Source organism: Myotis nattereri, assembly GCF_964212035.1.
Source record: "Myotis nattereri genome assembly, chromosome: 5".
NCBI lineage: Eukaryota > Metazoa > Chordata > Mammalia > Chiroptera > Vespertilionidae > Myotis > Myotis nattereri.
Genome location: NC_138080.1, coordinates 46,398,003 through 46,423,227, shown reverse-complemented (window position 1 = coordinate 46,423,227; position 25,225 = coordinate 46,398,003). Strand labels below are relative to the sequence as shown.

The window sequence follows — 25,225 nt, the reverse complement described above, 5'->3', positions numbered from 1 at the left end:
TGGGACAGGCTGACAAACCACTGTGGAACAGGCAAATTAATTGGTACTTACAGTTTAATGAGATTGTACAGTCCTCTGAAAGAATGCTTGGATATGGATCTAATCTTATTGTCTTGCAGGAACCTGTGAAAATGATTATTAAAAGGAAAACATAATGATAATGTATCTATAGTCATTCATTAATTGTAACAAGTATGCTATAATAATAGAAGATGATAATAATTGGGGAAACTGGGTGAGGGGTATGTGGGTACCCTCTGTATTATCTTCATGGTTTTTCTGTAAACCTAAAACTGTTCTAAGATTAAAAATAAATAAATGGAAAACAATGAAACTGACTTTCAGTTTTGCAAGATGAAAAGAATTCTGTGGCTAGATGGTGGTGATGGTAACACAATGAATTGATGTACTTATGCCTCTAAAACTACACTTAAAAATGGTTAAGAGGGTACATTTATGTCATATGTATTTTACCACAATTTAAATTTTTTTAATTATAAAAGGCATATATAATGAAATAATTTAGTGAAGGTGGACATAATGTAACTTTGTTTTGCTATTTTAAATTCATGCATGATTAGGCTAGTTTTTAATTTAGAAATACTAGTTGTAAAGGTAAAAAAGGTAATAGCTAAAATTTAATATTTGAATTTTCTAGGAATGAAATTTTAATACACAGTAAGGCACTTATTAATAAAAGAGGCTCAGAAGTCAGACTTTTTAGCATTTCCTGCTATAATTTTTCAAACTTGTTGGTGTTTGACATAGTGCTGGCAAACATACAAGTATGTGACATCTTTAAGGCCCCCCAGAAATACTCCATGTTAATCACAAATCTGCTAAGCAAGTTGACTTTAATCTTATTAATTTGACACCCAAAGTCTTGCCCCCACACACACAAAAAAATGTTTGAAGAAACTTATGAGGAATATACATGACAAAGAGAAAAATGAAAATGAAAAGAATCAGGACTAGAAGAATATAAATTAGATAGGAATATCAGGATAAGAAGGCAGGCTTACATAGTTAATAACTAAAATCACACTGATAGTTTGACCCTGAGGCAGCTGGAGGTCAAATAGGTCCCAGAGCACAAGCAATTGCATCATATTCACCAGGGAAGCTTTGTGCTTCTATGGCCAAGGTGGTGGGGATGACCAAGGAAGGCCTCCAAGCCTGAGTTCTTGCTCTGAGAGCTGTCCTTTAGGGTAGTCTGAGTATATGTATAAATTTTGTAAATTTTAGGAATGATAAATGAGAAACCAATATGAACAGTTAATTAGAAATTTTGACTAAAAGAGATCCCTTATTTCTGCAACGTGTAAGAAATCCTAACTTTGATTATAAAATGTTATTATTAAATTTATTATGCATAGCAATTCACAGATCATGTGGCCCAATCACACAGTAGGTAATGCATCTTTCTCACTAATACAAAGACTTTAACATTTACTAGTATTTATTTCTCATTATTGTAATGAGCAAGCAATGTATATTTTCTGGAGGCTGAGCCAAGCTATACATCTGATAACCAATTAGAAATTTTTTAAATTAGGCTATTTTGATTTTTTATTATTTGGAACAAATTGGCTGTTTACGAATTAATTTAATGTTCATTGTTTAAAAATCCGAAACTACTGTGTTATATAAACCTGAATTTTGCTATTTAAATTTGAAGTCCTAACTTCTTTTAAACTTGTGGACATAAGGTGGTGCTACAGATCAGAAAAACTCTTCATATTACAGAAATCAGAATATAGCATAAAGAAATATCATCTTGAAATTTTTGTATCAGGTGTAATTTTGACAAGTTCTTTTTTTGTTGATTGATAAATGTCCCAGAATAAAATTCTAAAAAGTAATTTTTATTGGAATTTCTATTTTCAAATATGAAATATACTTTTTTTGCAGATTATCTGGGTTTTAAGAACATTTCATTGAAAAGGGTTAATTTTGCTTCTTCTGATTCTGCTTTATTTCTGTCTGCTATTTTAAAGAAAAATGCACACATATACAGTATATATATATGTGTGTGTGTGTGTGTGTGTGTGTATACACACACATATATATAATTGATTTCAGAGAGGAAGAGAGAGGGAGAGAGAGATAGAAACATCAATGATAAAAGAGAATCATTGAACCAGCCTATGTACCTCAGTGGTTGAGATGATCTATGAATCTGGAGGTCACTGTTCCATTCCCTATCAGGGCACATGCCCGGGTTTTGGGCTCCATCCCCAGGTTTGGGGCTTCATCCCCAATGTGGGGCATGCAGAAGGTAGCTGATCAATGATTCTCTTTCATCATTGATGTTTCTATCTCTCTCTCCCTCTCCCTTCTTCTCTGAAATCAATAAATATATAAAAGTATATATTTTTAAAAAGAGAATCATTGATCAGCTGCCTCCTGCACGCTCCCACTGGTGATGGAGCCTCCAACCCCGGGCATGTGCTCTGGCTGGGAACTGAACCGTGACCTCCTGGTTCACAGGTAGATGCTCAACCACTGAGCTATGTCAGCTGGGCTATGCGGGAAAACTCTTCACTATCTAATCTTGGCTGTAGATGTAGTGCAAGTTCTTCACATCTTTCTTTAAGGTGTGTGTTGCGGTGATCCATTGTTAAATAGTGCTGACAGTGAAACCTCTTGATGGCCCTCATTTTGGCAGAGTAGGGCAGGAAGATTTACAACACACATTCTCTAGTTTCCTTGGGGATAGGTATATAAGATTTTTCTAGAATGGCTTCTAGAAATACTGAAAAAAAATTATCTGGTAGTCTCCAACTAATAGCTAAATAAGTCCCCAAAGAGGGATTAAGCTTATGCAGTAGCAGTGTTGGTGTTACAGATATGGGAAGAAACAGATATGCCAAAAAATTAATTAATTTTAATACCAATAATTAAATTTTAAAAAATTAAAATTTTTTTTCTTACAATGACCGAAGATCATGGTACTTCTTGAAGGCATCAGGAGGAAGTTTTCTTATTAAGTTTCTCTGAAGTGACCTGAAATAAAGGTAATTTGGATTCTTACTTGAAGTTTGCTTTTCTTTATTTTTAAGCCACAACAATATGGATAATTATAAACTCTATTTACTTTAGCAGCAACTTTCAGGAAATACTTTGTTTCATGATGCTATGCTGATATTCATAGTATCATATCATTTAAACACGGTCTAACGGTTGTTTTTGTATTAATTAAATATATTCTCTTTTCTTAAATTAGATTACAGCACTATAAATTTGACATACAAATTAAAGATAATAAAACTGAGAAAACAATTTTTAGTTATGTTCTCCTTTTCTACTTTTATTTAACAAACATTAGAAAACATCTCAGTTTTTGCATGATAATAAAAATAATGTTTCTTTTTAAAACACATTCAAGGACTTAAATAACTTTATATTCTGTAGTATTTCATTGCTCAAATTCCACTACCTTTACTTTCTTTTAAAATTAGTTGTGAAGAAAACTGACAATTGGTACATACAATCGAACCATCTTTATTTAATAAGTGGTGCATTTCAATGTCTAATAAATCATATGGAAAGCTTTTGCCTTGCATCACAATTTGAAAAGCAGCTTGGCACAGACCAGGTCCTCCACTTTAATTGTGGTTGTGTTGAGAAGGACCTAAACCTTTCCTTTTTTTTTTTTTTAAAGAAAAGCAATGTAAGGTAGTAGTAACAAAATAAAACAAGCAAAAAAGAAACATAACAAAAACCCCCACAAAAAACAAAAACAAAAAACTCCAAAACAATTGCAGCTGGGATCCCTTACATGAATCATACATAATCTTTCCATGTCAGTCTTTTTCTTTAATTGTGAAAAATGGATTACCTCTCATAATATGATGCTATTATTATTATTACTAGCACTGGAGGCCCGGTGCACAATATACTTAAAAGAGACACAAGTGAGGTCCCCTGAGAGAACCCAAGAGGAAGAGGTTAATTGCATTTTGTTTGGCCCTGCCAAGGCATTAGCGGTGAGTTAATTAAATGTTTGACCAAATATAGCAGGCTAAATTTTTAAATTGATAATTTTGTGTGGCCTACAAATGATGCTACAAATATCCAAATGACCCTTGGCAGAAAAAAGGTTCCCTTCGAGGGAGGGAGGATCATTTACCTAGTAAGATCTCTTAAATAATGTTTCTTAGAACATTTGAGTTTTTATTAATGGTGCCTAGAATTTATAGGCTGTTTTTTTCTAAATGATGTCAAATATTTTCACAAATAGCATTCTCTATATTTTCACAGGGCCCCATTGAAATGCAAAGAGGTAGGTGTTATTATTCACACCTAGTAGAACAAACCCAAATACTTTTAATGTAATAGATTTTTGTATTTTAAAATTAAAATTCCAAGATTGACTCTTCACAAAGTGAAGTATGTGAATGAAAGAGAGCAACTGCTGGCTTTACTATTATTGTTAGAGCTACCTCTAGTTTTTATAAAGGAAGTTCTTATTGGATGATATCATTTTAATGATTAAATTCCAGGACCTTAATGTCAACTTTCATAGAGTTAATATTTAGCAAGTTAGAACAATGCAGAAATAAACATCCTATATAATAAAAGGCTAATATGCAAATTGACTAAACAGCAGAACAACCAGTCTCTGACGCACACTGACCACCAGAGGGCAGACACTTAATGCAGGAGTTGCCCCCTGGTGGTCAGTGCGCTCCCACAGGGGGAGCGCTGCTCATCCAGAGCTGGGCTCATGGCTGGCGAGCACAGTGGTGGTGGTGGGAGCCTCTCCCGCCTCTGTAGCAGCACTAAGGATGTCCGACTGCTGGCTTAGGCCTGCTCCGGTGGGAGGGTGGGCAGGTGGGGAGTGGGCCTAAGCCATCAGTCAGACATCCCCCAAGGGCTCCTGGACTGTGAGAGGGTGCAGGCCGGGCTGAGGGAACCCGAACTCCCCCTCCCCCCAACCCCTGAGTGCACGAATGTCGTGCACCGGGCCTCTAGTATTTATATATTTGTCTCTTTTGTTCATTAGCATTCATGTGAAATATCTTTAAAAATCTCAACTTCAATAAGTATTACTTGGGTTATTGGCTTCTTTACTACTTTACTTATATATGATTTAGTCCATTTCTGACATTTCTCTATGATAGTTCCAACTCAAAATATGGACTGAGCTCAGTAATAAACTTTGATATTTACTCTCCTAATGTATTTGCTCTAAAGCCTTTTCTCTGTGGAGTGGAACAAATACTGGGACGAGATGTGGTGCTAAGTCAGTGTTCTGCAGAGAAAAATAGAAATGGACACCCTCAATCAAGCTGCTCAACCCAAAGTGCATGGAAATGCTATTTTTAAAAAACACAAAATAAAATAAAGGGGTACAGGCATAAACTTCTGTGCTTCGTTCTCACATCTCCAAATTCCTGTTGGAAATTTCCACTGCATGACCTGTTAACCTCAAATTGAAAGACACATCTAAAACTGGAGTCCTCCCCTACTTATTGTTACCAATCTCCCCATCCTTGGATCACTCTATTACTCAGAATAGAAACCTCGCAGTCAGTCATCTTGGGGTCTTCCTTCATCCTCATCTTTCTGTAGCCAATCATTTATGATCCCTGTTTTTTCCTTATACCAGGGGTTGACAACTGGTGGCTCATATGTCTGCACACATCTCTATGTATATATGTACGTGTATACATATGTATGTGTGATGTATGTATGTGAGAGGGTGCAGGCTGGGCTGAGGGAACCCGAACTCCCCCTCCCCCCACCCCTGAGTGCACAAATGTTGTGCACTGGGCCTCTAGTATTTATATATTTGTACTGAGTCAGAAGAGCTTTTATTTATTTTTTTTTTAATTAAATCAGTATACCTTTAGGTGGGACATGTACTTTCTAGTTAGTCATTGCCTTATCCTCCTCTGTTTCTCCAGTGCCCTTTTTCTGTTTCTCGTTTACAAAGATTAGCTGAAGTGCTTAAGAATAAAATGAAATTTTATTTGTGCAAAAATAAGATTGGTATCATCAAGGTATCCTTTGGTTTGCATTTTCTAGTAATTTGATATAGGCATTGGGGTGATACTTTTTTCTTTGAATATAGAATGAAATCATCATACATTATAAAAATGCAGCAGTTCCAGTCAGAATTTAAATCATGGAAACTCTCCATAGGATCTCAGATTTTGGGGGGAAGAGATTATTATTATTTTTCTAGTAAGACTAATTACCATAAAAAAGAGCATTGGTGAATTGGGGATAGGAAAAACTGCTTTCCTTAGTTTAGGTGGGAAAGTTGCCTCCTTTGGAAAAGTCTCTGGAGCTTACCCTGCTGGATGCTCTCAGCTTATTGTCAATTTGGGTAAAGTCCCCAGATGACATCACTTGGGTAAACTCCGAGATTCTATTAATTTGATGGTACCACTATCCTCATAGCTATTCCCCACCTCTTATATATACCAAGCATATGATTTGCTGGGTTATGTGGTTTGGGTTAAAACAGGCAGACCTTGCCAACATTTATAAATTTAAGAATAACTTCTATTTTGCCCTCATATACACAAGCCATAAGTCACTAAAACATCTGGATGAAAACAAAAAAACCTCTGCAAAAATATTGGACTAAAATATCTATTTTTTACTGATTTCTTTTGAAAGTCTCAGATAAATGTGTGTATTTGTGGCGCTGAAGTTTGCTGAATTCAAATTTGTACCAGATCAACAAAGCACTTATTATCAAGATTTCTGTTTTACATATATAAGTTTGAGCTACTTTAGAAACAAACCCAATATCAACATCTCCAAATCAAATGTGATTCAGAAGAGTTCAATTTTAAATGTGAAGCTTTGGGAATATTTAATCCCATTTATTTAACTTTTAAAAATTTATATATCAGAGTGTATTAAAATTTAGGTTCAATAAACTTTAAAAGAGCTCTTTCAATATGTGTCAAGTAAACACTTGATAAAATAAGAAAGCGCTATAGAAGAGTTTAATTGGCAGCTTTTTTTCTTTAGCAGCACATGCAATTGATGGCATCCTTTGTTTAGATGAAATATGGTGACACTATATTGTTATGAGGGACTAACTAGCTTAATACATGGAATAATTTACAATGAGGGTAGCATCTAATAAATGCAAAATAAATATCAGCAACCAGAATTGAGTATGGAGCAAAGACATGGTCTTTGAGTAAAAATGCACTATATCAAGAATGACAAGGCCTTAATTATGACACAGTTTTCCAAGGGCTATATTCCGGCTCAGGGAAAGCCATTCTTTTCTACTTACATGGAGGTCACATTTGAAGAAACTGATGGAATAGCTCGTAATTTGGACTCATTACAGTCAAGCTGTAAATCTCGGCAAAGACATTTCACGGGCACAGAACCGACTGCTGAATAAAGAGGAGGAAGTAAGACATGAGGACAGTGAGAGATCAGGAACAGGAGGGTAATGGAAAGTAAGAAAAAGCTATGAAAATTATTGAGTACAAAGTCTATCATGTCTTACCTAAGCAATTTGGTCAGTGCTTTAAATTAAGGTTCCAAAGTTTGCTTTTAACTTGACATTACATCATGCTAGAACATTAAGATATAAAAATATACAGATTTAAATAGCAGACTGCAATTCTCCTTTATTTTTTTTTTTTAAATTTTGCAAATGAACAAAATCATCTGCTCTTAGTTAGCTCAGGAGAAAAGCTAGTCTGAGGGTGTTATGGTAGTATGTGATGGCCTTTAATGTCCACATTAAAGCTGCTACTTAAGAATAAAGTGTTTACTGACAATATAACCAAATCTTTAATGGAGGACTAAATCATTTTTAACTATCATGCAGGCGGAGAACTAAATGCTGAGATATAGCGTTGGTAGATTTTTTTCCCCTAAAAAATTCAGGAGTTTTTCAAAGGATTTTAAAGTGATCTTTTGGCTTTTGTAGGGATGTAAGAATGTCTAAAATGTCATTTATGGGATTGAATATATTTTTATACAAAGCTATTCTAGTCTTACTAATGGGTGTTGGAAAGAGGGAGAATGGGATATATGCCTTTGGTTATCATGTGGGGCTAGAGTGATAGTCTTAAAGATGTGACCCAATATTTCTAAAGTCTACATGAGACTTGCCGTAATGCACTCATATAGCTAAAGAGTAAAATGGGATTATTACTAGGTATAATAAATACAGTCTGATCCCTGCCTCTATGGCAGTGATGGCGAACCTTTTGAGCTCGACATTTTGAAAAACCCTAACTTAACTCTGGTGCCGTGTCACATATAGAAATTTTTTGATATTTGCAACCATAGTAAAACAAAGATTTATATTTTTGATATTTATTTTATATATTTAAATGCCATTTAACAAAGAAAAATCAACCAAAAAAATGAGTTCGCGTGTCACCTCTGACACGCGTGTCATAGGTTCGCCATCACTGCTCTATGAGGAGTAGATGATTACTGAGAGCAATGAGGGATGCTCCCCTTCTACATTTACTTTGAAACCCTGAACTGCATAGCAGAGGTTAAGGTTACAGGCTTCAATGTTGACAGAGAACAGGCACAGTAGAACAGACTGTGTCCAGATGTCCTAGTGGATCAGCGTCTCCTAACTGCTGCCATATTAAGAGAGGAACATGTGTAGCTAAGTCAACCAGCTTCCTCCAAGATTCAGAAGTACAGTGTTTTCTATACAATTGCCTATTTTAAAAATGATCACAGCGAACAGCATTTTAAAAGATCAGGACAAACAAACTTTCTACGAGAATTTCCTGCTTGCAGGCTTCAGTTGTGACTTTCAGACTAGAACTGTGTCTTCATGGCAGAGCAGAGATTCCCGTGACAAAGCGGGTGGGTGACTGCTCACCAGCACAACTGGCTGCAGCCTTGGAAATAGGAAGGGTTCTCCTTTGCTCAGATACTGGCTGGTGACAGCTGTACTTTCTCTCCTCCCAAATAACTCTGCAGACACCTTTACAAGATCACGAGAGATCAAGATCATAGCTTAGGATTTGTGTTTTTTGTAAACAGAGACTCTGCCAAGAACTTTTAAACAGCTTTATGGTGGTAAGTGACCGCTTTGGTGATGAGTCTCCAAAAACTGATTCTGTCTCTTCACGTAAAAGCCCTTCCAGCATGTGTGTTTATGTTGTGGGGAAGGAATGGTGAGGGTTTGGCAGGAAGATGAAGGTCCTGGGAGTGAGAGTAAGAAGGGCAGTGAGATTAGCTTAACTCCAGTGGTTATCAAATGGTTATGCTTTTAGATCATGCTAAAATGCTAATTGAAAATATGATAAAAATGGTTTGAACAGGAAATTTCCACTATGTTAAAATAGAAAAGGATGAACCACGTACCAGCTAGTTAGAGAAATTATGGCTGAGTAAAGAATTCTTCCCAAATCTCTGTACTTTCTAAATCCCTCAAATGAAAACTTTATTAATACGTTAGTTAACAGTAGACATATGCTTTTTGTGACACTTTTCTTGAGAGGTACACTGTATAAATGTGAGCTCCTCACACTCTGTCACTCAGCCAAAAATGATTATAAGCCCTCCTCAGTTTAATTTCCAATAAATCCTTATAACAATCTCATTCAGATAAAGAGGCACAATAGGAACCTTAATTCAAGTATCATGCCCAAATTTTACACTACACTTTCCATCCCATTTTACATTGCTTGCTTTTAAGTTTCAAAAAGATAATTATTACCACCTCTCCTTGAATTGTCTTTAAAAATAATTAAAAACATATATTTGTTCTTTTAAGTACTGATAAAAAAAATCACCTCTGTATTTTTGATACATCACTTATTGTATAGCTCCATTTCTGTTGTGTAATATTACTTGTGACAATTTCTCTCAGAGTTCAGGTTCAGGCAAAAATTAATTTCTCTTGCTCACTTGATCGGTTTTCCTCCCATTTGTTTGTTTTTACTTTAGAAACCAGACTATGAAAGCCATGTAGCCTATTTTCCCTCTCTTTGACCTAATGACTGCAAAATTCAGAACTAAGCTTTGGATGCAGCTACTGAACTTTTCTCAGTGAAGATTTCCTTATTTTCCTTTTCCATTCCTTTTCCTATTCACCTTTGAACTTTTGTTTTTTATGTTATGTTAATGGTTTAAGTCTGTTAGTAGCTATAGTTTTATTGTGAACTGCCTAAAGCCTTTTGGGAATAGGTGAGATATAAAAAGATTTAATTAAACATTTTTTTATTTATTAAATTTCTTTATTGATTAAGGTATTACATATGTGTCCTTATCCCCCTCTTGCCCCCCCCCCCACTCATGCCCTCACCCCCCTGTTGTCTGTGTCCATTGGTTAGGCTTATATGCATACATACAAGTCCTTTGGTTGATCTCTCCCCCTTACCCCCACCCTCCCCTACCTTCCCTCTGAGGTTTGATGGTCTGATCGATGCTTCTCTGTCTCTGGATCTTATGAAAAGTATACATAAAACAAAAATAAAAGAAAAACTATGTTTTGAGAAATGTGGCTTAATCCATTGTTATTTTTTAATTATATTAGCAGTTAAATTATACCTGTTAACTTTTTTCTTTCCCCAAAGCTTTTAGCTTTTCAATGATCTAGTAATTTGGTCTTCATATTCTGGGAAACAACGTGAGACCGAGACAGATTGCTGAGTAGCCTGTGAGACTTGTGGGAAGAATCCTTAAACGGGATTGCTAGTAGTTTTTATTAATCTCATTTGAGTAGTAAAGACAGAAATGTTAAAAATTAAGACAAAAGCTATAATTTACAATTTTTGGTAGAACATAAAGGAAACAAAAATAGTAAAGTACCCCTCCCCACAACCCCTGCTTTTTAAATGAGGTTTTTTGCTTTGTTTTGTTTGTTTGTTTAAATGTTTTTATTGATTTCAGAGAGGAAGGGAGAGGGAGAGAGAAATAGAAACATCAATGATGTGAGATAATCGGCTGCTTCCTACACACCCTTTACTGGGGATTGAGCCCACAACCTGGGCATATGCCCTTAACTGGAATTGAACCTGGGACCCTTCAGTCCACAGGCTTAGGCTCTATCCATTGAGCCAAACCAGCTAGGGCTCAACTGAGGTTTTGAAAAGCTAGAATCAAAATTACAATTCCAAGGTGCAAATTTACATTGGCACAATTTATTAGAATAGACTAAATTTATTTAAAAGAATTTATTTATATAGGTCTTCCTGATCTAAAATATTAAAGGCTTAATCCTCAAGGTTATACCCTCCCATAGCCCCTCTAGTGTTTTTGTAAGTTTTTGATATATCATTAAACATGGGAGGTTATAATTAATAAGGCCTTTTTCTGTAGTTCTAAAGCATAGTTTAGACCTCAGAAGATTTTTCACTTACAAGATTTAAAATCCAAATAGCTTTATGCTCTTCTATTTTCAGTTTCCTTTATATCGGAGTTGATAGTGACTGTAAACAGGGGACATATAAAATGGCAGCCTTGACTGACGGTCATTTTACTTACAACATACCTAGTATGATTTATTACTTTTACAGTTAAGATCCCTGAGTCATTTTTATATAAACTTTTCAAATTAAGACTGCATTTCTAATAGAGTTTGCTATAGGAAAACTATAATTAGCCTTTTTTTTTTTTTTTAAAAAAAATGTTGGATCCAACTTTGAAAGACATGGTGTCTCATGAACTCATGGAAAAGGAGACTCAACTCCTCTGGTTACTTACAACATTTCGGTGTTTCTGCCTCAAAGAGATATGGGAAGGCCGTTCTGTTATAATTGATAAAATTTTTCTCCATTTGCAAGAACCATCCATTGTTGTCCCCTAAAATAAAAATCAGAGAGCAGAAAAGTTCAAGAACACAGAAATATTCTGGTGTGTTGGGGGAAATAGGTTCTCACTTTAAAATTAATGAGTGATTCTCAAACTGAGTGAGATAAACATTTTCTGGGAACTTGTTACAAATGTGAATTTCTGGGCCCCACTTCTATAGATCCTGATGCTATATGTCAGAGATGGGTCTCCTAGTCTCCATACTTAATAGATACTGGAGGTGATTCTTTGGACCATACTTTAAGATACAGTACTTTAGATGTACTGAAACATGACACACTGTTCTTGGCATGTTAATTATGATTCCCTCTATCTTCTTCAATATGAAAACTGATATTGGAGATGTTTTAACATGGATAGATGGTCATGATAGTTAAAAAAGAAAGGAAACAACAGGAGTTATTGAGAGGCAAATGCATATGGATGGTGAGTCACCAAAGGGATAGATTATGAGAGATGTGGCCATTGTATCAGCTGCAATAGTGGATAGTATAGATGAACTCACTCAACCTCCATTCACCATCCCCTTGCCTGGCATGTTGCTGTAGAGCAGAGGCTGAAAAGCTTACAGCATTTCACAGCTCCTTTATAGCCAGGGTTTGGGGTGCACTCACTCATATTTTGCTTGGTAGAAGACACTTGGGGAGCTCAAGTGGAATCTTATGAATGAGAACAAAGTAGTGCATTTTATTCTGAACCCATGCGTCTCAGTGTAGGTTAGTTTTGTGGTCTCATTGTAGGAATGTTGGTGATACTTTTCAGCATTTTTCTGCTACTCCCTATGGGTTCTGGGGATAGATGCAAGAGCCTTCTGAAGCGTTCTGCTCCACTGGGATCCAGAACCATCTATTTGTGTCATTGGCTGTCAGGTTTTGAAATTTATGGCATGAAAATGTGTCTTTTTCCTGATTTGGCTGAGTTTGTTGAGTTTTGGCAAGTTTTTACTTTTACAAACTTGGTTCATATCTTTAGATATAAAAGAGAAAAAATTCTGCCCTAGCGGATAGAGCGTCGGCCTGCAGACTGAAGGGTCCCAGGTTTGACTCCGGTCAAGGGCATGTACCTTGGTTGCGGGCACATCCCCAGTGGGGGACATGCAAGAGGCAGCTGAATCGATGTTTCTCTCTTATCGATGTTTCTAACTCTCTATCCCTCTCCCTCTCCCTTCCTCTCTGTAAAAAAATCAATAAAAAATATTTTATTTTATTTTCTAGGCCAAATAAATTATTTTAACAGAAGACCAACTTTTGTGTGACATCAGGTTTATTGATTTTAGAGAGAGAGGAAAGGGTGTGTGGGGGTGGGGGGGAGAGAGAGATGCTTTTCAATGTATTCATTGGTTGATTCTTATATGTGCCCTGTCTGGGGATTGAACCTGCAAACTTTGGTGTATATGGATGACACTCTAACCAACCAAGTTCCACGTTCAGGGCTAAATATTTGATTGTTACTATTTGTTTTCAGTTATCTATTTCATTTCCATTATTGAGGCTCCTACATCAAAATTATGTGAATTACACAAAAATTAATTTATATAACAAACAAGCCATTATTAACTGGAATTTAAACTCATCATTATCATTATTGATGGAATGGGTGAAAATGTTGCAAATCACTGAGGTACTATGAAAAAAATCAACTTAAAAATAAGTTAATTTTCATAGTAGTGTTATAAACTTTTATACGTGGACAAATCAGAAATAAAATATGTGAGTGAGGTAAATTGCTTGGCTCTTGCTACGTTGCGGCATTGATTATTTTTATAAATAATTTTGTGTGTGTCTACAGAGTAAGGGTGAAAAGTGGGCTTGCAGGTTTCTGAAGGCCTTAACCCTGCAGGCCGCCAGTGCTGTGGCGCTTTGTAGGAGGAGGAGGTGCACATACATGTTCATGTTCATGTTCATGTTCATGTTCATGTTCATGTTCCTGGCCTCAGAAGAGAGCAATGGAAAGTAGGTGAGGCGATGGCACTCCAGAACACAGGGCTATTTCTGTGGGTGGTGCTTGACTGCTGCTATGAAATTCATGAGATGAGGAGGTTGGCTGACTGCCAGAACATGTTGATATTTCTGTGTGTTTTTTTTGTTTTTTGTTTTTTAAAGCAGGCCCTATATTTAACTGGACTTCCACAAATGAACTATTTCAAATTTGCTGCATTTTTACCATTCACAGTGTACAGTGATTAAAATCATGGGATTTGTGCTCTCTCCTAATCCTTTGCCCCCACCATCAACTCTCTTGCCCTTCTTCTATTTTAAGGGATTCACTCTAAGTGGCCTTAGTTGAAACATTTCAGTCCAACAAATCCAAATGATGTAGTTATTATGTTGCTTTTCTTCTCTATCTCTGTCTCTTTCTTAATCCTCCTCCTTCCTTCCCCTTTTGTACCCTATTTTACCTTTACACCTCCCCCCGCCCCCCACTCCCCAACACAGTTAAAAAAAAAAAGGACAGGAGAACATAAGTGATGTCAGAAAGGAAGCGGGGGATTTAGAATGCAGAAGGAGACAGGACAAACCTGCTTGTATTTCCCCAAGTCACAGTATTATGTGTGGAGATCTCTTTTTAAACAACAACATCTTCAAACAAACAAGCTTTTTAGTAATTCTTTTTTGGCTTCTTCTCTGCCTTCCCGAAGCATTTTCTTCCTCCCACAAGAAGGCAGGTCTATAGAACTTAGGGAATGTAGCCCAAACCACAAAGTTGGAAAGTTAGCATTTTTAGGAAAACAGTTTTTGGTATATGTGTTTCTATATTTTAAATCCTGTATCTTTATATTTTAAGAATGTATGGGGCAATGAACTGAATGGCTTTTCACACTTTAGCAATAATCCCACTGAAATTTGATCCTTTGATTTTTTTTTTTTTTGGTTTGAGACATCGTGGATTAATATAAAGAGCACTGCATTAAGAGAATATTGCTAGGGGATTTGCTTTCCAGTACATATTGGTAGTACTATATGAATAGCATTGTTAAAAATGTATACATTGACTAAGCAATATATTTTTTAGCTAAAAATGAATGTAATGTTGCTGGGAATAAAAATTAATAGCATAGATGAATAAAAATCTGGTTTTGCATGCTACATGAACTTAATAGATATTTGCTAATTGAATGAATGAATGGGTAAATGAATGGAAGGATGGACGATGCAGCTCTGTCCTCACAGATACTTAGAGAAAATCCAGTTTCTCTTATGCTACAATAAAATTCTGGAATCTGGGGTACTTACTAAAAACACAGGTTTTCAGGCTCCTCTACCGTGGATTCTGATTTATTTGGTAAGCAGGGGGGCCTAGACTTCTATTTTCCATAAGTACCTTAGGTGAGTCTTAGAACAGGTCTTGAGAGAACTATGTTATGAGATTCACCTCAGTCAGTCTTCTCACGCTGCAGTGGGGGACAGCTAGCTTTGGCAATGGAAAACCATCAACCAGAAGCAGCATATTTCTTTTCCTAGCAGACTTGCTGATTGTTAACAATCAGGTGGTCCAAACCCAAATAAGATTAATGCAAGTGGCCCCTAATTTAAGGGCAATTTGCTTATGGCTCTTTTGTTCCACTTACTGTAATTGTTTCACACCATGCTCATTTATATAGCGTGCCCCCCCAAAATGTATATACACACTTTGAATAATTATAAAGGCAGTATTTTCTAAAATACATTACAGTTTCAAAATCGAGCTGATGGCTGTTACAGTGTGTATACATTTTTTGGGGGGATGGAAATGGGACAGTCCAGCATCTTCTCTCTCTCTTTTCCAGAGTATGCCTGCACCTCTCCTCCCTCTTTTGTCCCTCAAAGTGATACCGTTATGCTTAACCTAGTTATTAATAACAGGAAGGAGCAAAGGGAAGGCCACATATTGTAGGCGAGTCATGTGGGCAGCTTCACCAGGAAGCGAAAGCTTTACACTCCCCAAGCAGCCACCAGCCTATTCCCTGCAGATCTCTGGGGAAAGGGACTGGACAGGGAGGAAGGGAGACACATGCCCGGTAAAGCTGGGGTGGTGTCAGGAAGGTACTTGTCTGTCAGTCACACCTGGGAACAGGTCATTGGCCAGAAAAGGTGTGGCCACTGCAAGGGCTTGAAATTTGAGACATTTAATCCCCTGAAAAGAGGTTTGATCTCGGGCTCTTGTGCTCTTGGTGTGTTGTGCTCTCTTGCGTTGGTCCACATGGCCCCCCACACAGGGGACTCATGGACTGTAACTCACCTAATGCCGAACTGGACCCGGCTGCAACATGGAACAGAAACTCCGGTCATTGGCTTTGCTTTTAGCTGTCCTATATCCCCAGCTACACTTCTTCCAGGACTGGGTTAAGGGACAGGGGACTTTGGAAACCCAGGGATGTAATTCCACGCAAATAGAATCACTCATCCTCTTGTGATTTTTATCAGGGGAGTCTCAGAAAATTCTTTTTCTTGAGATATCGTAAGGATCCCCCCACCCCCGCCAGCACTCAGTGGGGAAAGGGATACCTCAACTTCCCTGTTAATAAAAACACATATATCTCTCCCTCTTTTTCCTAAGCTCCAAGGGCCCTTCTACTACTTCTTTAACTTTCTAAATAAACGTTCCCTTATTTAAAAAAAGGGGGAAAATCCAAGTTTCCTGCATGCACTAATTTGTCACGGTGCTATATTAGGCTTTTTCAAGTAGTTTCCCAGGATTCTCCTTGACAAGAGAGTTCTGTGGTAACATATGTGTGAGAAATACTGCATTTTCTCTCCCCACATGGAATTAATAATACATGCCAGTATGATGAAAGGCAGCAAAGAAATATCTTTAATTTTGTTTAACCCTTTTAATAAGATACCACGCAGTTTTGAAAGTGTTTGCTTTTGGGTTTGCACAGGAGAGAGTAAGTCTAGCTCAGTAATTTTCAAAGTGTAGACCCAGGACCTGCAGTTTCACCATTTCTTTTGAACTTCAATGCAAAGCAAACCCTTGGGCTCCACTCTAGAGGCATTGAATCAGAAACTCTGTAAACCAGGCTCAGCAACCTGCATTTTAACAAGCCCTGCGGCTGATCAATGCCCGCTAAAGTTTGCAAACCACTGGCTGAGGCTAATTAAGCAACTGTCTAGGTGTCCTGAATTGGTGATAAAATTGTTTGCATTGGGAAGTGAATCATTTCATCACGTTAACAGGTGTGGTATTCACCTGTGGTGTTTGCTAAAATGCAGATTTATGGGGCTCAGGGCTCCACACCTTTCACCAGCCCCCAGGGGACTCTTCTGCAGCTTGTCCTCAGAGTCAGCTTCCCAAATGCTCCCACAGATGTGCAGAGGCCGCTCCCCGGTTCCCTGGATGTTTGGATTTTGAAAAATCGAAAGCTGAGGGACTTGTGCCTCTGTCAGTGAGAAGGCCAGAACACAGGAGGGTGGGATGATACTGTGCGCTACAATGGTCTCTTTTATTTAAATGAAGGCATAAATCCTATTTGTTACGAAGTGAACACATGCTTTATGGATGAATGAATAAATAGGCGGTTAATCTACAAAGTTCAGATTTATGCCAAGCCAAGCATTCCTGATTCTAAGACATTTACTCAATTCTCAGCACCCATTCTTGGGACACAGTGGAGTATCTTTTTCTCAGAAAGTGCCCTGGGCCATTAGAATAAACCTCTGGATGCTGCCTGATCAGGCAGAGCAATTCATCAAACTAGTTGTATGGAATGTCCCTAGATTGGAATTACAACAGCAATTTGCTGGGCAGAATGGCTTTACCTCTTCTGGGGATCTTAGTGATACCATTGTAATGAACTAGTTATTAATAGCAAGAAGGAGCAAAGGGAAGGCCCAATATTATAGGTATGTCATTTGGGCAGCTTCATAATGGACTAATGAACTGCTATTAGACTGATGCTGAACTGGATCCGAATCCAACATGGAAAGAAAACTCTGGACACTAGCTCTGCTTCTAGCTCTACTGAAACCACAATGACACCTTCTATAAATGAACTAAGGGAAATGGGACTTTGGAAAGCCAGGGAAGTAATTCCTCGGAAATAAAAATCACTCATCCTCCCATGTGAGTCTCAGAAAATTCTTTCTCTCGAGGTATTATAAGGATCGCCCCCCCCCCCCCCAGCACCCAGTGGGGGAGCGGACACCTCAATTTCTCCAATAACACTAGTACCTTTGGAAACAACCCTTTGAAGAAATTAAGGGGTGTGACATTATCCTGAGCCTATTTTAAAGAAAATTGAGGCCATTTATACAACTGAATTTTGTGTCCTATCTAGTGGAAAGTGTCCTGAGATGAAAAATCCTTGTGGAGTTAACCCAAATATCATTTGAGCATTGTTGGATAAACAGATAAATAAATCTGAGGTCAAAACATATTTATAGAAAAGTCAAGGGTTCAGCTACTTAAGTATTTCCAATGCTATCTTGAGAATGATAAATAGAAAAGCAATCATTTTTGCACACACAATGCATGGTTGTATGTTAACACACATAGTTAATGATCCATGCCACTTTCCTCCTGTATTTTAACCTTAAAAAAGATAAGCCAGCAACTTTAATGCAATATTCTAAAGCAGGGGTCCTCAAACTTTTTAAACAGGGGGCCAGTTCACTGTCCCTCAGACCATTGGAGGGCCATACTATAGTTTAAAAAAAACTATGAACAAATTCCTTTGCACACTGCACATATCTTATTTTGAAGTAAAAAAACAAAATGGGAACAAATACAATATTTGTATTTGCATGTGGCCCGCGGGCCGTAATTTGAGGACCCCTGTTCTAAAATGAGAACAGCTTAGTTGTACATCAAACTGCCATCATTCTGATAGCAGTATAAAAAGCTGTACTTAGGAACTAAAGGAATATTTAGTGTTTCAGAATTTTAAATGCAGTCCCAATTAACAATTAAAAGAATAACTGAATATACTTGAAACATTCTTATAATTCCATATATATATATATATATATATATATACACACTAATAAAAGAGAAACATGCAAATTGACCGTCCCTCTGCTACGCCCAGCAGCCAATCAGAGCAAGTATGCAAATTAACCCAACAAAAAATGGCAGTTAATTTGCATACACAGGCACAGAGTGAAGACTGAAGACAGCGTAGAAGGAAGCCAAGCACTGCAGAAGGGAGCGAAGCGGCAGAGAAGGGAGGGAGCTGAGACAACGGACATGGGAGTGGAGCCGAGGCAGCAGACATGGGAGCGGAACCGAGGCAGCAGAGATGGGAGGGAGTGAGGCAGCTTCTTGTTTTGCTCCAGCTGCAAGAAGCTCTATTCTTGCAGAAATAGGCCTGAGGAAGCCCTATTCTTGCAGGAATCTTCCTGCAATGGGCCTGTAGTATATATATAATCACTATTGCACTGATCAATAAATGCTGTGTATCTAATTCTCATAGCTTAGTAAGTGCCAAGCCAGGACAGGAACATATTTTGGGGCATTAACAAAGTTTTTCTCCCCTTGAATTCCTTGCACTCTCTTCCCTTTTTCCTGTAAGTGGAAATTCATTGCCTTGGGAAATGGATGATGCAGAAGCTTGCAGATAAGAAAGGAGTCAAATTCTTAGTATGTGCTTTTCAAAAGTCTCGGTTTGGGCATTGCTAATAGATTTGGAAAAAAGAAAAAAGAAAAGTGGGCTTTGCTATTTCTAGGCTAGACAAGAAGTGAGGGAGAGTGGAAGGGTCTTCTTTTCCTTTCTTCTCCCTAGGCTGAATCTGAGGGAAACCAGAAACTCTAACCTCATTACATCTGCAAGACTCTATTTCCAAATACAGTCACATTCTAAGGGTGTGGGGAGACATGAATATTTAGTGGATACTAATCTACTGCACCCAAAATGTATTAGAAGAGGTTTCCACTTCCCCTATGGATTACAGACATACTAATATGGAAACAGAGTGACCTTGCCACTTCTATTCCAGTCAAGGGCACATGCCTGGGTTGCAAGCTTGATTCCCAGTATGGGGTGTGCAGGAGGCAACCCATCAATGATTCTCTCATCATTGATGTTTCTATCTTTCACTCTCTCTTCCTCTCTGAAATCAATAAAAATATCCTAATATATAAAATCCCAGGGTTCATAATGTCCAAAACAACCAAAAGGCTCGACTGACCAGAAGTCAGTCCCGCTGTCAGTGCTGGGATGCTGTCACAACCCAGCACTGACTGCTGCCACTGCGGGCGTGGCGACCCAGCACTGACTGCTGATGGGGCTGCAGATCAGGTGTGGAGAGAAGTCTGGAGAGAGAAGCAGGGTCTGATCCATAGCCTCTGTGGCAGCTGTTGATCAGCCCTTGCCTCTCCCTTTCTCTCTGGGCCTGGCCAGTAGCTGCACCTCTCTTTTTCTCCGGGCCTCTGTGGGGGCTGCTGATCAGCCCCACCTCTCTGATCTGGCCCAGAGATAGGCACAGAGATGCTGACTGACATAGAAACCAACCAATTAGAACCTAATCTGGGTGAAGTGTGAAGGCAGAACCTAAGGTGGGGGCTGAAGAGGGGTTTTAAGGGCAATAACTGTTTGGTGTAAGGTGTAAGAAAGCGGTTCAATTTTTTAATGACTGGTTTGGCAGTATAGTGCATATGGCTAGCTATCAGTCCAGATATAGGGATTATGTATTTTTGTCTGCCAAGAGCATCTCCTCTTGCTGAAAAAGGCTTTTCCCCCCATTTAAGCAATCCTATCCTATATAATCTATCTATACTAATAAAAGGATAATATGCTAATTAGACTGGGTTGACTGGCCATTTTCCGGATGTCCAATTCCTTCTGGACAAAGCCATGGTGGTGGGGGCCGAGGCAGAGGCAGTTAGGGGAGATCAGGCTGGCAGGGGAGGGCCACTGGGGGCAAGATCAGACAGGCGCGGGGGGGGGGGGTATTTGGGGGGAGATCAGGTCACCAGGGGAGGGCAATTGGGGGGCAAGATCAGGTCGGCAGGGGAGGGCAGTTGGAGGTGAGATCAGGCCAGCAGGGGAGGGCAGTTGGGGGTGAGATCAGGCCAGCAGGGGAGGGCAGTTAGGGGCGATCAGGCAGGCAGGCAGGTGAGCAGTTAGGAGCCAGCGGTTCCAGATTGCCAGAGGGATGTCTGACTGCCTGTGGGATCGGGCCTAAACCGGCAGTCGGACATCTGCCAAGGAGTCCCCGATTGGAGAGGGTGCAGGCTGGGCTGATGGAAACCCCCCACTCCATGCACAAATTTTGTGCATCAGGCCACTAGTTTAACTATAAAATCAAGAGTGTAGAAAACTCATTCCTTCACATAGTAGCTACTGTTTCAATAAGATAGTAAATACACAAACCATGATTATTCCTAGAAGTACTTAACTTGTTTAACAGACAGGAAAAAAGTCCTGCAGCTGGAGACTCTGAGTCACCAAGAGTCAACATTAAAGTTTGTGGGAAACGCAATGAGAATAGCAACTGTGGTAGAATTTGCAAACGTGGCTTCAAATGTTGCCCTCCCTCAACCCAAGCCCCTTGCAGTGTGACTTTGCAGCTTCTCTCAGCGGGAGGAAGGATCCCTCTCACTTCCTGAAACGAGTCTGGCCTGCAGACTTGCCTCAGTAAGGATTGTGGTGGAAATGCCATGCGACATTTCTGAGCGGAGGTTTCAGGAGGCCTTGCAGACTTTCACTTCACTCCTGGGTGTCATGTGTCTACCCTGAGAACAAGCCCACCCTCTTAACCTGCGGGCGGATCAGAGCTGAGTCACCGGCTGTCTCAGCCAAGGTCCCAGGCATGATGACAAAGCTGATGTGCAGGAAACTGCATGGCTGCTCTCAGACAAACCCAGCTGGGTGCTGACCCACACAATCACTAGCTAAATAAATGGTTACTGCTTAGGACACTAAGTTTGTAATCGAGTTATAGCTGACTCACACACCAGCTAACATTTAGTGAGCGCTAATTATATGCTAGATACCCTGCTAAACATCTTTAGACACATTATCTTACTGAATCCTTTTAACATCCCCTGGATACAAATACTCTTATTATTCCTACTTTGCATAAAGAAAACAGTCATTTTTACCCTCCTTATAGGCAGGATTCATGCCCAGGCCTCCCAAGCCTGATCTCTACACTCCAATGCTTCCATCCGAATGTGCTGGTTGGTGAATCTTGAGAAACTTGCATAACTTTAAGGACTGTTACTTTTGTTATTTGGTCTCTCACTAAGGCAGGAGTTCCCACTCCTTTCTCATGGAGAAATTACTTTTGGAGGTGAATTGGCTGGTCCTACCAGGTTCCCTTCCCTGCTTCCTGCTGCCATTTCTATTGGCTGGGAGCTTGCAGTCACTCTCCCCATCTGAACTGCAAGCAGGAGGAAGGGGACGTTGGCAGGGAGCACTTTTATCCTAGTTTTTAAAAATTTTGTGTAGCATTCAGTTATTTTAACAAGATGATCTATCTATCTATCTATCTATCTATCTATCTATCTATCTATCCATCCATCTACCTACCTACCTACCTACCTATCCATCTATCTATAGAAAAGAACACATATATAGGCATTTAGATCAAAGGTTACTATAGCTTAAGCTCAGCAGTTTAGTTGCTTACTCTTGAGTTACTGCCACCATCTAGAGACAGCATTCCAAGAAGTTTAATTTCTTCAAGGGGGCACATTAAAAAGTCTACGATACTAGAGGGACTGATAACAGCAAGGCCTCTTCAGTGTAACAGTTCGTTATGCAGCACTTAGCAATTGTTGTGCGATGTCTTTGTCTTTCCCAAATAGTACCTTATTTTCCCATGAGTGAGAAATCGCATTATTTTACTTTATTAACCAAAGCTCATTTTCTCACTGTCTGATCTAGCCAATTCAAGTTCTTTTACACATTTGTGTTTTTGAAGCTTCAGACATTTGAAGAAAGTCCTGCCAGCCTTGTTTGCCCAGGTATACTAATTGGCCAGAAGCTTTATAGCAGCGGTTCTCAACCTGTGGGTCGCAACCCCTTTGGCGGTCGAACGACCCTTTCACAGGGATCACCTAAGACCATCCTGCATATCAGATATTTACATTACGATTCATAACAGTAGCAACATTACAGTTATGAAGTAGCAATGAAAATATTTTTATGGTTGGATCACAACATGAGGAACTGTATTTAAAGGGCCAGAAAGTTGAGAACCACTGCTTTATAGGGTCATAAATATGGTTGTTAAATAGTAGGTAAGCTGGACTTAGTGTGTTTTTTTCTTTCTTAGGAGGTCTCATTTTTCCTTCATAACTGCAGTAAGCAAAAGATAAGAGCAGAAACACTATATGAGTGCCTGCTATATGCCTGTACACTTACAATCTTTTACATTTAATCTTCTCAAATTCTTTCAGTTTAGATACAATTTTTGAACCCTTTTATCACATGAGGAAACTGAAGCTAAGAGAGGGTAAGAAACATTCTCAAGTATGCATATTGGTTATTGTATTCAGGTTCAAACTAGGCAGTCTGGCTCCCGTGCTCATATTCTCAATCTCTATTCCATTCCACCTCCAAGAGAGTAACCAGGCAGGTTCTCGCTTTAAAAAATTTACTATGTGCACAATCACCACTTTCCTGAAATATTGGCTGCGATACTAATATGTAGAAAATAATGGATTATTTTTAAAGTGAGGGTTGAGTGGCGCCAACCACTTTATTTTTTAAAATATATTTGTATTGACTTTAGAGAGGAAGAGAGAGAGAGACAGAGAGAGAGAGAGAGAGAGAGAGAGAGAGAGAGAGAGAGAGAGAAACATCAATGATGAGAGAATCATTGATCGGCTGCCTCCTGCACACCCCACCCTGGGGATTGAGCCTGCAACCCAGGCATGTGCCCTTGACCGGAATCGAATCTGCAGACTGATGCTCTATCCACTGAGCCAAACTAACTAGGGCAAGAATGGATATTTTAAGCTAATGAAATAAATGTAAGATTTTCTTAAGTGACATATATTTTGCATTTCTCTGTAGTTTTCTCTCTTCCTATTTCTATTTTTGTTACAAGAGGTCTCAGGACTTCATGGTCAGTCAGTCCTTTGGCCTCAGATTCTTGCTGTGACTACAGGCGGTTCACTCACCACAGTTTTCTTCATCAGCCTGGTTCCCACAGTCATCCACGCTGTTACAATGAAGATACTGAGGCAAGCACTTGGTGATGTTCCCACAGGAGAAATAGCCGAGGGAGCACTTGACCTCTTGTCCACCCCCATGAGAAACTGTGATGAAGAAAGTGGAGACAAGGTGAGTATGAAGGCATTGCAAAAAAGTGGCCCCCCAAGAGTTTATAACCATTGCTCTTCTCCCCCTGGTGTTTCCCTCCATGTGGCATCCTCACCTTGCTTCCTAGCATCTATTTTCCAAGAACCTCCACTCCAATAGAATGATCTTTCCCACATCCTCCAAAGATGCCAGGATTCTCCTCTCTTTGCATGCTCCTTCCCACCTGGAATGCCCTTCCCAGCCCTCTTTTTTTTTTTCTCTCCATGAAATGCCTGCCAATCTTTTATAGTTTAGTTCAACGCTCCTCTTTCAAAATTGTTTTAGCCAGTCATTTGAACAAATCAGGAATTTATTGCATTCTTACTATCAGCTCAGAATCAAGGCTGGTCTGGGACTAGATGCAGTGGTTCACAAACTTCTGGCCCTTTAAATACAGTTCCTCATGTTGTGACCCAACCATAAAATTATTTTCGTTGCTACTTCATAACTGTAATGTTGCTACTGTTATGAATCGTAATGTAAATATCTGATATGCAGGATGGTCTTAGGCGACCCCTGTGAAAGGGTCGTTCGACCACCAAAGGGGTCATGACCCGCAGGTTGAGAACCGCTGGACTAGAGGGAGGAAGAGATAGAGGAGATAGGAATGCACATGCCCTGTGCTCTGCCATATACTCTCCTAAGTGTGAGGCCCTGTGCCTATAGCGCTGAATGAAATAGAGTTCCCGCTCTTTCCAGACTGGCTTCTTTTCCACCTAGCAACATGCATTTAAGGTTCCTACATTTCTTTCATGGCTTAGTACCTCCTTTGTATTTAGTGCTGAATAATATTCCATTATCTGTACCATAGTTTATTTATCCATTTACCTACTGAAGAACATCTTGGTTGTGCTCAAGTTTTGGTAATTATTACTTTTCATTAATCCTCACCCGAGGATATTTTTCCCATTACTTTTTAGAGAGAGTGGAAGGTAGGGGGCAGGGATGAAAGAGAGAAAGTGAGGCACATTGATGTCAGAGACACATTGCCTCATTGCCAGGGATCAAACCTGCAACCTAGGTACGTGCCCTTGATTGGGAATGGAACCCTCGACCTTTCGGTGTGCAGGCAGATTCTCTAACCACCTAGTAACATGGGCCAGGGCCAAGTTTTGGTGATTATGAATAAAACTGCTGTAAATATCCCTGTGCAGGTCTTTGTGAGGGCATAAGTTAACTATGCCATTTTAAAAGACTTATATAATTTCAAAGGTTATT

The 25,225-nt window shown here is 39.0% G+C and overlaps 1 protein-coding gene across 1 annotated transcript in view; it reads right to left on the bottom strand.

The window, feature by feature from the left end:
- Positions 1–25,225, bottom strand: part of RXFP1 (relaxin family peptide receptor 1) — an 86,675-nt gene that overhangs the window by 28,791 nt on the left and 32,659 nt on the right. The window contains exons 2-6 of the mRNA XM_081093209.1: positions 23,827–23,964; positions 11,671–11,769; positions 7,268–7,373; positions 2,935–3,006; positions 52–123 (exon numbers count right to left, since the gene is read on the bottom strand). Coding sequence (XP_080949335.1) covers positions 52–123; positions 2,935–3,006; positions 7,268–7,373; positions 11,671–11,769; positions 23,827–23,964 — 487 coding nt within the window. The remainder of the gene's footprint in view (positions 1–51; positions 124–2,934; positions 3,007–7,267; positions 7,374–11,670; positions 11,770–23,826; positions 23,965–25,225) is intronic.